The sequence below is a fragment of the Cynocephalus volans genome, chromosome 7, assembly GCF_027409185.1.
Source record: "Cynocephalus volans isolate mCynVol1 chromosome 7, mCynVol1.pri, whole genome shotgun sequence".
NCBI lineage: Eukaryota > Metazoa > Chordata > Mammalia > Dermoptera > Cynocephalidae > Cynocephalus > Cynocephalus volans.
In genome coordinates this window covers 81,819,348-81,831,019 of record NC_084466.1, presented here as the reverse complement: position 1 = coordinate 81,831,019, position 11,672 = coordinate 81,819,348, and the positions used below count along the sequence as shown (strand labels likewise).

At 50.8% G+C, this 11,672-nt stretch overlaps 1 protein-coding gene across 1 annotated transcript; it reads right to left on the bottom strand.

Moving 5' to 3' along the window:
- Nucleotides 1-859: 859 nt before the first annotated feature.
- URAD (ureidoimidazoline (2-oxo-4-hydroxy-4-carboxy-5-) decarboxylase) lies at nt 860-9,469 on the bottom strand. The gene is given in 3 exon segments (XM_063101554.1): nt 860-1,233; nt 9,299-9,328; nt 9,331-9,469. Coding segments are annotated over 3 exon segments (543 nt in total).
- Nucleotides 9,470-11,672: the final 2,203 nt, after the last annotated feature.

Genomic DNA, 11,672 nt, shown 5'->3' with positions numbered 1-11,672 from the left:
TTACCCCGGACACGGATGGGTCGTTTCTCCTCTGCCAACAGAACCCTGAGCGGTCTTTGCTGGAGCCCGTTACAGCTTCCGTGTGCGTGCGCGAGAGAGACTGTGGAGGCCCCTCCTGCACCGATGCTGACGTTCTTGCCCGCAATGGACGTTCTGGCCGCCGGCGAAGGGAGCTACTTAGTCCCGCTGGGCTCTGGTGCCCGGGGTTGGGGTTGACAAGCTCCCCATAGCCGGCTACTATGCCAGAAAAGATTTCTACGGGCACCGATTTCCCCCCATTGTATGGGCACCGTGGGGTCCCACCTTCATCCCGAGGGCCCCGAGGGCCGCGGCACCCAGCGCGGGCCACCCTGTCTTAGGATCAAGGGCTGCGGCGACTCCGCCGCCCCCATGGGACGCTTCCCAACGCGGGCCCTTCGCGAGCCTCTCCCCGGTCCACCGCACCCCTCCCGAGGCTTCCCCGCATCCCGGGACCCAGGCCAGGGCCTTGTTTTGCTGTCCCCGGCTCCCCGAGGTGCCCTGGAGCGAGAAAGCCGCTTCCGCGCCCATGCAAATTTCGGGTGCAGCAGTCGAGGAGGGAGAAGAGGCAAACAGACAAACCGCTGTGGGACAGGTTCCTTCTCCGTCCGTTTTGCTTTGCAGCTCGGGCTTAGCAGGAGAGGGTGGGGAGCCAACAAGAGCTGGACAGGCGCTTTGGGATCCGAAAAGACAGTGAAGAATTGAAGCAGGACACATCGGGGCGAAACGTTAAACTATATAGATTTTGGCAACGCGTGCGCTTCTGGGTGGGTGGACGAGAGGGCTCATCGCTCCCGGGATTGCCTCAGTTCTCCACCTCCTCTGTGCGCGTGCGTGGACGCTACTCCCCGCCTAAGTCAGCCCCCCGCCCGGGGCGCGCAGAGCCGGGCCGCAGCCCCCACGGCCACGACAGCCGGGCGGGGTCGGCGCCGAGGAGGGAGGCGAGACGCAGGTGGCAGATCTTCTGCACGTCGCCCAGGGCCGTGCGCAGCTCCTGCGCGGGCGGACGGTGCAGCTGGCGCGCGGCGATCGCGAGGGGGAAGCCGAGGCGCGCGCGGTACTGCGCGCTGAGCTCGGCCCGCTGGAGCCGCCCGTCCGCGTCCAGGCTCGTCGGGCCCGCGCCGCTCTGCTCCCGCTGCGACTCGGCCGTGAGCGTGCCCCGCTGCAGCTCGCGGCCGGCCAGGCCCGGGTGGCAGCACGGGACGCGCTCCCGGTCTGCGGACGTAACCGCGGCGAGGAGGCGCGCTCGGCGGGGTCTCGGAGTGTTGGTCGAGCCCGGCCCCTGGCCCGCCCCACCCCGCCCCGAAGGAGGTTGCGGGACAGAAGCAGAGTCCCCAGGCGGTGGTGTCCTGGAGGAACAGGGTCGCACATTGCGCCCGCCCCTCTAACAAGTCCCGGGCCTTGCGCCCCTCCGACCTCTCTACGTTCGGTCCTGACCAGAGCCCGGGGGCGGGGCGGGAAGTGACAGGTTTGTCCTTTGAGACCTTGGGGCAAGAAAAGTGGAGGGGAGAGAGGGAGGCCGCCGAGGCTCGGAATTTACGACTTGCTCGGGAGGGAGCGGGGACGCGATAAGAAGCCTGAACATTTCGTATCTTCTCAAAGTCCTTTGCTCTCAGGGGGGCTTTGATGTCGAAAGGGGCCGGACGCAAGGGGCCTGAAGACTTCCTGCAAAAGCCCTAGAATGGGCTTCGTTCTGCTCCAAGGAGAACGGGCAAGGGTGGGGGGATCCGGAGGGATAACATCCATGGGGCTTGGCAAATAAATGCCCAGGATTTTGTGACCCTAAGTGTGAGTTCTGGGTTTCTGGAATCAAGAATCCAAAGACCCTGGCAGATGATTAACTGCAAAGAAACCCATTTCCAGTTGGAATTCCACGGCCCTTTGAACAAAAGTGGCTTTCCTCTTTTTAGGGAAATTGCACCACCCCCACCCCACCTCCACCCTGCTTATTCCCTTTCTCCGACTACAGATCCCAAAGAGACCAAGGAGAATAACGTTTTATTGGGAGAAAGCTTCTCAGAATCTCCTAGGCCTAAAGTTGGAACCCCGTGGTGTGATACCTGGGACTTTAAGCCCTAATCAGGGGGGGTTCCCTGAGCCCCGGCCAATCATTTTGCTTTGCACTCTAAAAAGAGAACTAGAATCCTCGGGGCTCGGCAAGATTTCATATATGGTAAGCTGTAAAATGAGGATAATGTCACCTAACTTGCCAGCAGTTCTGAGGATTAGAGACAATTCTTTTACCTAAAACACAGCACCTAATGTCTAGTAAACATCAACAGTCATTATTACTGGATTGAGGTGCTGCAGGAAGTACCTGGCTCTTTGTATGTCAGTAAAGTGGTTATGCACCTCTTGCGCTGGGAGTAGGCGTGAGGTTTTATTGGAAATGGGGACCATTTAAGAAACCCTTTAATAAATTACATCTCAATAAAGATTTAAAAATACACCCCCTTTAATTATGGCATAATCTCCTCTTTCTGAAACCTTATAGTTTCTGCCCAATAAAATGATGGTTGGAATTGCGCTAACACGACCAATGTCCTGAGAGGTAGGAACGGGGGGCAATATTTCACATAAGAGAGGAGTCTATGAAAGTTCAGAAAGCGTTAGGCGACCTGCCCATGGTCACTCAGCTGACCGCGCCTGGACCTTCGACTCCAAATCGCAGGCGCTTTCAGGACACCGGCTGTCCCTGCAAGATTAAGGGGAGTTCAAAACGCAACTCATGTCATCAGTCATCCCATCCGTCCACCGTCACCGTCTTTAGAACCCCTCTCGTGAGCGCCCTACCCCTCTGGCGCTGCAAACAGGAGTGGTTTCCCCCCCACTCCCCGCGTCCGGCCCCTCCGGGTGGTGCGAGAATCCGGATGTTAACTTCCCCACCCGGGAGAGCGGCCTCAGCCGGGGCTTGGGGGCGGCCGTGACACGCGGCCGCTTGCCCGGCCTGCGGGAACCCGGCTCGGTCCTGAGGCCAAGCCCGCCCGGGATCCCCTCCGCACCTACCCGGTTCTGGGACCCGCAAAGGGCCCCGGCTGCGGGGGAGGGGACGGCGTGTCCTGGGCGGCTCTATGCGCCCCGACACCGCAGGACCGGCCCGCGCCGCCTCGTCGGCCAGTCGGGGCTCCCCTTCCCCCCCGTTTCTTACTCTCGGAGGGAAGCGGTTATTGGTGGGAGGGGTCTGTCCCCTGCGGCTCGGACCGCGGAGCAGGGGGAGGCGGCGGCCGAGCCACGCACACCGGCCCTGCCTCTCGCCCTTCTCGCCCTTGCGCGTCACTTGTCACTCCCCTTGGGTTTATCTCCCCTCCTGAAAACATCGCCCGGAGTTAATGTTTGCCTAGGACCAGCGTGTGTCCCACCTCGGTGGGGAGCAGAGGGAGCGGAGAAGAGAAAGGAGGCGGGAGAAGGGCAGAGAGAAGGTTGAAGGAGAGAGACTGAAAAGAGGAACTGGAATTTACGCACGCACACGCGCACACGCACGCACACACGCACAGACACACACGCGCACACACACGCGCACACACACGCACACACGCGCTCACAGAGGCACGCACACGCACAGACACACACACGCGCATGCACAGACACACGCACACACGCGCGCGCACAGGCACACACGCGCACACACACGCACACACACGCGCACACACGCGCGCACAGAGGCACGCACACGCACAGACACGCACAGACGCGCGCGCACAGAGGCACGCACACGCACACGCACAGACACACGCACACACGCGCGCGCACAGAGGCACGCACACGCACAAGCACAGACACGCGCACGCGCGCACGCACACACGCATGCACACACGCACACACGCGCGCGCACAGACACACACACGCACACACGCGCGCACACGCACACACGCACTCACGCACACATGCGCGCGCACACACAGACACGGACACGCACAGACACACGCACACACGCGCGCACAGAGGCACACACCCATGCACACACACGCACACGCGCGCGCACAGACACACGCACACACGCGCGCACATAGGCACAAACACGCACACACACGCGCACACGCACCCCTCAGCTGCCTAACAAGAGAAAGGCGCTGGGAGTCAGGCAGGGAACGGCAGGTAGCTTGGAAGAAACAGAGCTCAGCGCTGCCCAGGCCAAGACCACCTTCTTTACCCCAAACCTTGCGTGCCCCAGGGAACGGCGCAGATCCCGTCCACCTGCCTTCTGCAAGGACCCAGCCCCCCCCCCCCCCCCCGCCAAGGCTGTACCCTGAAGGCACGCCCAGCTGTGGCCAGAAACACCAGTGGGAGGCTGGAGACTGTGGGCAGGAACTTGCCACCTCCCTGCCTCCAGTCCTGAGGGTCCCCACCTGGAAGGCCCAAAAGCTGGCCAGGCCATTCGAGTGTCCCACGGTCGGTTCTCTGGGCATCTCGCTGCTGCCCGTTCTTCAATCTTTCCTAAAATTCTGTGCCCTAGGCTATCATATCTAGAGATGTGGGTGTGGACGTGTATTACTGGCCGGGACCACACGACATGAATCTCTGCATCTAGAAGGGTTCCTGGCACTGAGAGGATGCTCAGTGTTTCTACAGCAGAAGAACAGGGCAGGCAGTGGCCACTGAAGAACAGGCAATTGCCTGGCGGCCTGGAACAGTCCACCTGCCTCCCTGCGTCTGTACCCACTCGGGTGTTCTCACGCCTGGTGCACTGGACGATCTTTCCCTTCTATGGAAAAACCAAACTCTCCATTTGTGTTCTTGAAGCCTGACCCTCTTTGTTTCTTAAAAACTTTGCTTCTATAATGTCAAACATCCTCCTCCCCCACTGTCTGATCCTCACCCCCACACAAACATGCCTTACAATCACTCATTTCCAGCACAAAATTAAAGCCTTCCCTTGATTCCCTGTTGCCCTCTAGCTTCTCCCTATTTCTCTGCCCCCTCCGACCGCAAAGCACCTGGAAGGAGTTGTCTACTTGCCTCTGCACTTCCTCACCTTCCCTTTCAAGTTCCCTCTGTCAAGTTTTCAGCCCCATCCACCAACCAGTCTGCAACACCAAGGTCATAGGTGAGGACATCTCATCTGGGCCCAAAGACCAGTGCCCTGGTCATTTCTCATCCTCTGGGGAGGATGTCGCATGGTTGGCCCTCTCTCCTTTTCAAAAGATTATGGTCACTTGTCTTTGCTCTGCCAGATCAATCACGCTGAAGTACCCAGCACTCAGTACTCACATCTCTTCCCTTCTCTGCTTACACTGAGGCAGTAAGTCTCACCCAGAACCTTGGTTTTAAATGCCAGCAATTCTTTGGTGACACCCAGATCTAGTTTAGCCCTTAGCTTTCCAGAGTTTCTTTGTTATGACCCAACTGAGCCCCCAACATTTTCCTTTGGATGATTGTTAGACACCTTCAGCGTAACAAGCTCCCTTCCTCCACCCTGTCCTCTCAATTCTAACTCTTCCTCATGATACAAAGTGGCACCACCACCCACCCAGTTGCTCAGACTAACTCTCCTTTTTTCTGATTTGCCTCTCCCATCAAATCCATTTTTTTAAAAAAAAAAAATCCCTTTGGCTCTGATTCTAAAATCTATCTGAGAATCCGGCCACATTTCTCCATCCCCACTGCCCGATCACAGTCCAGGCAACCTCACCTCTCACTTTTACTCCAGCAGCAGCCCCTCCACCAGCTCTCCCTGTGTCTAATGCGGCCCCTATACAGCGTTCTAAGGAAGAAATACAGTGTTTCTCATTGCAAAAGGAGAACCTAATTCCTTATTATACTTGAAAAGCTCTACATGATCTGGCCCTTCCTGCTCTTTTCCCTCACATCTCTCCACTCTCCACTATTCTCTGACCCCCCCCCTTGGTCTTTCTGTGTCCCCCAAATGTCACGTTTGTTCTAGTCTCACATTTATTTTCTTAGAGATGTTGTAGGTCTTGGCTATTTCCCGCTCATCCTATGGTTTTAAACTTATATTTCACCTCCTAAGAATGACTTTTTTATTACATAATTTTCTACAGTGGTATATATTTTATTCTAATAATTTCTAGAATCTGAAATAACTGTATTGATGTTAATCCTGTCTATCTTCACTAAATGTAAGCTCATTCCCTTGTCTTGCTCACTGCTCAATTCCCAGTGCCCAGGACAATGCCTGGGGCATAGCAGGCACTCAGTAAGAATTTGTCAACCAACACATCAGTCGTGGGATCTTGGGAAGGAGTGTCTTTTTTTTTTTTTTTTTTTTTTTGACAGAAAAACAAATGAATACATTTTAGTAGCTCGATTTAAAGCCCTTACAGCCTGCATTATAAGGGAATTATTAGCATCCAGCTCCTTCATTCATTCAACAGATATGTTCTCTAACAAATATTAAATAATAAATTACGGCATTATCTAATTCTAAAAAGCCATAAAGAGATGCACAATTAACCTCAGAAAGGTTTATTGTTCTTTGATTTTTTAACACAAATGGCTCCTGAATAAGTTCAAGTTACTGGATGTGTGTGCGCTTGAGCGCGCGCTTCCGTGTTTAAACCTTCTTCCCTTTACTGTTGCCAATCCTCTCGCCTGGGAAGCCTTTGCCTCATCTTTAGTCTGTAGGAACTGAATAGCTGGAGTCTTGGCCACTTAGAGGTGAATATTAATCCTGGACTGCCACCTACTGGCCAATAGTCATCATAGCATAACCTAAATGGACTGCCAACATTGGTTTACTGTAGAAACCCGATTTTCAGTATTCTGTTAATGGTGAAGAGTTTTCTTAGGTCATCTAAAACAAATCCTTGACCAGACAGAGCACCGTCTCCTGAACTTCTCTCTAAGGTTCCTTCTGGTTTTAGGATTCAAACGCTATTATGCCCAGTTTGTTTCTTACTATCCAGGGGATAAAATTAGTCTATGCAATAAATCCTTTTTTTTTTTTTTTTGGACAAATAAAAATTGCATATATTTGTGATGCACAGTTTGATGTTTTGATATATGTATACATCGGAACATGATGAAATCAAGCTTTTTAATATATCCATCACCTTACATACTTGTCAGTTTTTGGTGGTAAGAACATTTAAAATCTGCTCTGTTGGCAATTTTCAAGCATACAATAGATTATTACTAACTATTGTCACCGTGCTGTACAGCAGACTATTTTATTTGATTATTTAAACAAGAAACACGGGGTCTAGGACGTTACGTTTTAATATTAATTGAACAAATAAATGAATGAAACCTCTTGAAACTACCTCTAGACTTGTTTTTAATTCTCTGGAGAATCCTTCAAAATCTGTTGAGTTGACTCCCAGTCCTGCCACTTTCTTCAAAAGTTGTTCAGTGGACGTTACTTTGTTATTGCTATCATTATTATTATCACTATTGCTAACATCACTTATCTAATGCTATTAAGATGATTAGATACGGAGCAGCCACCTGGACAGCATTGAGGCTCTGCTCCCAGCTGCCTCTACGACAAGCGTAGCCAGCAGCATAGGCTCCACAAGCAGTGAGGTCCCTCCAGAGAACTGCGTCCGGTGCAGAAGCAAACAGCTGTCCTGTTGGCCCAAAGTCCCTTCAACCGTTTGGTCTCACTGACCTACCCCTGAAGTCACACCAGTTAAAATGTGTAGGGAAAGGGTAATACCAGGATCCATCATCTTTCAACATCTCCTTAAGAACAATGTCATCCATTCATTCAGCAAAACTTTACCAAGTCCCAATACCCTATTTGCGACGTTACCTGGGATTCCAACACTGGCTGTGGCACAGAGGATCTCAGCAGTGAGGGGGCGAAGGCCCTTCCCTGCCCCAACCAACGTGCTCAGGACCATGACTGGACTTACCCTTCACTACAACCTGCAGCCCAATGGGTTGGGGTGACTTTTGATGGGAAAGAAGATGGAAATAGAGAATTTTTTTTAAAAAAAATTTAAGTTCCAGACACAGAGTTATGAACCCCAAGTAAATGTCTGTTGAATCACTGGACAAACTAATGGCTAACAGATTTAAATTATCCATGCCGTCTTAGCTTTCTCTCTCAATACATTTCCTCCCCAGCCCCACCACCGCTTTGGGTATTAAGACAAATCATGGGATTTTCCTTCTTTTTTTTTTTTTTTTTCTTGATAGAAAAAATGTCATCCATACCCTTTAAAAACTGCCCCCTGCGGCTTAGGAGGCTCTCGTTTTGCCTCCTCCATTTTCCTGTTAGACGTCATGAGGTTGGGCTCCCAGGGCCTCCTGCTTTTCCCAGCTCGCCCTGCAGGCTGCGGGCTGAGAAGCAGGAGTCACTTCACTGACACTCGCAGGCCCTGTGTCTGTCAGCTCCCGTCCCATCTGCTGCCCGAGCCAAGCGCGGGGGCTGAAGAGCTCGGCCTCGGCCAGGCCCTGAAGCAGGCGGGTGTCACCATGGCCCCGACACCTCTGTCAGTTTACTTTTAAAACATTATCCTCTGCTGTTCCTAGATGTGCCTAAGACGAATTAAAATGAGTTCCTACTTTTGGAGATGTCCCACCGGCCATTGGAAGCCGCCCAGGATGTCAAAGCTGGTGCTGACGGCGATACTCCGCTGGCCCCTTTGGGGGGCGCAGGAGAGCAGCAGCTGTCCGCCCCCGCAGGTGACTGTTGCGCTGTGAGGCTGAGCGTGTCATTCTGAGCCACTCGGGTTGGCCTCCACCGCCACCTCCTCTTCTCCCCACCCCACGCCCAAAAGTGCCTCATTTTCTCTCTTTCCCCAGAAGAAATAAACAATTTCTTTCCCTTTCTCCAGAGGGATTCCTTCAGATTCGCCTCTTTTCCTCCTCATTCCCTTGGGGAGTTGCTGATCTGAATGAAGTCACTTTCCTCAGCAGTCCAGCCCAAACTGGCCCCTTCTAGTAAAAATGTCAGCCATTTGCCCTGTCCCCTGGGCTCCGGAGATATTCTGATATCTCCTCTGCTGCATACAGACATTCCCAAAGCGAACACTCAGTGGCTGAGAGAGGCTGGGCCCTTGGCCTGACCTTTGGCCTCTAAGTCACCCTGAGTGAGGCCTTCTGTCCTGTTCCTCTTGTGACCTCGCAGCTCTCACACTCCCATGTAACAGCCGCTTTTCCTCGCCCATGTACATTCCTTCTGTCCACTTCTGACCTAACACCTTGCCAGTGCCTGACTCCCATGTACTAAACCCAAGAAAACTTATTGAATTTTCCAATAAAAATAGCTAAATAAATATAGCAAGTATAAGCAACCAGACTAAAATACCTAAAAATATTTTGATACGCATATTTGAAATCCCTTTGCAAAGAATGTCTAATACTGAAGCATTACCTCCCTGTAGAAGAGAGTCAATAAAGGCAGAAAGAGCTTCTCCAAATCCTCCAAGTCAGAGAATGAGCGCTGAGACCAAACAGTGGCTGCAATCAGAGGACACCGCTCAATGACATTCCCAAACACGTCCATAATTCTCGAGTCCATGGAGCTGACCTTTGCAGTGTCCATTGCTTGTGTTCGACTGCAGGCAGCAGCGCACCCAGCTCCCCCTCTCTGTGAGTGACGGATGCCAGCTCTGCTCACCGGGTTATATTTGCTGAATGCACAAGCTTGCTTTTTATGAAACACCAGTTTAGCACGTTTTAGTGCCTCTGGGAGAAGCTAATCCAGAATACGTGTGTAATGAACAAACACAGGCTTAAGGTTCTAATCCAGGAAGTAGAGATCTCTGCATCATGAACATTTCCAATCAAAGCGTTCCCATAATCAAAGCCAGGAGGGGCCATATTTCACTGAGCGGTCAAGCCAGATACTCATAATTTTTTGGTGTTATTAGTATTTTAATGTCATCATTATCCTAGGGAAATTCTTGCTGATTATTCACACAGGTTACAGGTTGAGAGATTTTGGATGTTATTGTCCCCCCAAAACACATGTGGAAATCTGATCCCCACTGTGGCAGTGTTGGGAGCTGTTTGGGTCATGGGAGCAGATCCCTCATGAATGGATTAATGCTGTCCCTGGGGGGTGGGGGTAGTGAGTTCTCCCCTTATTAGTTCCCACTAGAGCTGGTTGTTTAAAAGACCCTGGCACCTCCCCTCACTCTCTTCTTCTGGCCATGTGATCTGCTTGTACCTGCCCACTGCCAGCCACTTTCCACCAGGAGTAGAAGCAGCCTGAGGCCTGCGCCAGATGCAGCTGTCCCAGAATCATGAGCCAAGTTCTTTATAAATTACCCAGTCTCAGGTATTCTGTTATAGCAACACAAAAATGGACTAATACACAGGTCAACCAATTGGAACTTGATTTCCCATCTGTTGTTACTGCTGCCTTAGAGGACAGGTACTATGCTTTACCTTTTCCCTGTATCCCAAATGCTTAGCACAATAGGTACTTAACAAATGTTCATTAAACAGGATGAGGTGTCTAAGGAATAATTCTACCCCATTCTCAGTAGTCTCTCAAATGCCATTCTGCATTATTTTCTTCTTGAATGTATCTATCCCTATCTGAAAGCACCTTGCTTATTGCATTTATTTACTTGCATATCACCTCTCAGCCCCTACTGATCTTGGGAGCCTAGAAACCTTGCATCTTCTTGCTTCTGTATCCTGGGCACCTAGAACTGTGCCCATGGCAGGCACACAAGAAACACTATAGGATGAATTAGTTTGCCAATTTACCACACAGGTTAGATTTCACACCCTAATATCTCTGGTGTGCTAGGATACTTCAAAAAGGTTATGAAAAGATTCATATTATCTTTCAATTCTATTTTTACAAGAACTTTTTGAAGTACCCTTGTATACTCAAAAGTAATATTGAAAGTCAAGTCAGACAAAAGGAGGGGGCAGAACTTAAAAATAAAGATATTACTGCTATTTCCCTTTAGAACTGAAAGTGCAAAACATTCCCAAAAGTCATACTAGTTACACTTCCTAAGCATGAAAGGTGCTCTGAGAAGAACAAGTTCAAATGAATACACTGTGTAGATGAGAGTGATAAAAACCAGGCTCTACAAAAGCATCTGACATTAGGCTGCTCAGTTGATGCTGGGAATGTGATAACGTACATAAAATGCACACTCATTACCTTAGTCAGAAAGCAACTGGATACCGAACAAATGAATTCAAGTTATCTGTATAAAGAGTTGTTTTTCCTGTAAGCAACTGATTGACCTTTTCTGTAATTCTGCTACTTAAAATTAGCCTGGTGCCTGGGATCAACTAAAAAAACAGCAGTGCTAGGGCGTCACCTACTGGCAAGATTACCACAAAGGCCTAGCAGATGGGGCTGCCCCAACGAAACAGCAACACTGGGCCAAAATTCGTGCTTGTGAGTTGCGTTTTTATGCGATGGTAAAAATAGGTACTTATGTCAGTAACACAATTTAACCCAAACTAAAATCAACTGTGTGGTAAGAGTTGGGTTTAATGAGTCTAATTTCATTTTCCCTATAGACGTTTATAAGTGCCATCATTTCACAGAGAATGCTGCCTATTAGATACCATACTTTCATATGCAAAAGGTGTTATAAAGTACGATAATATGAAGAACACCTCTGAATCACTACCCCCCAAAACGATTCAAATGTCATTAGCGTGAGGATGAATAAACAGCGGTAATTTCATACTCACAGTGTACATCAGTGAAATGAAGGAACTTCAGCTCCAGGTAATCCCATGAATGAATCTTAGAAGCAGAATGCTGA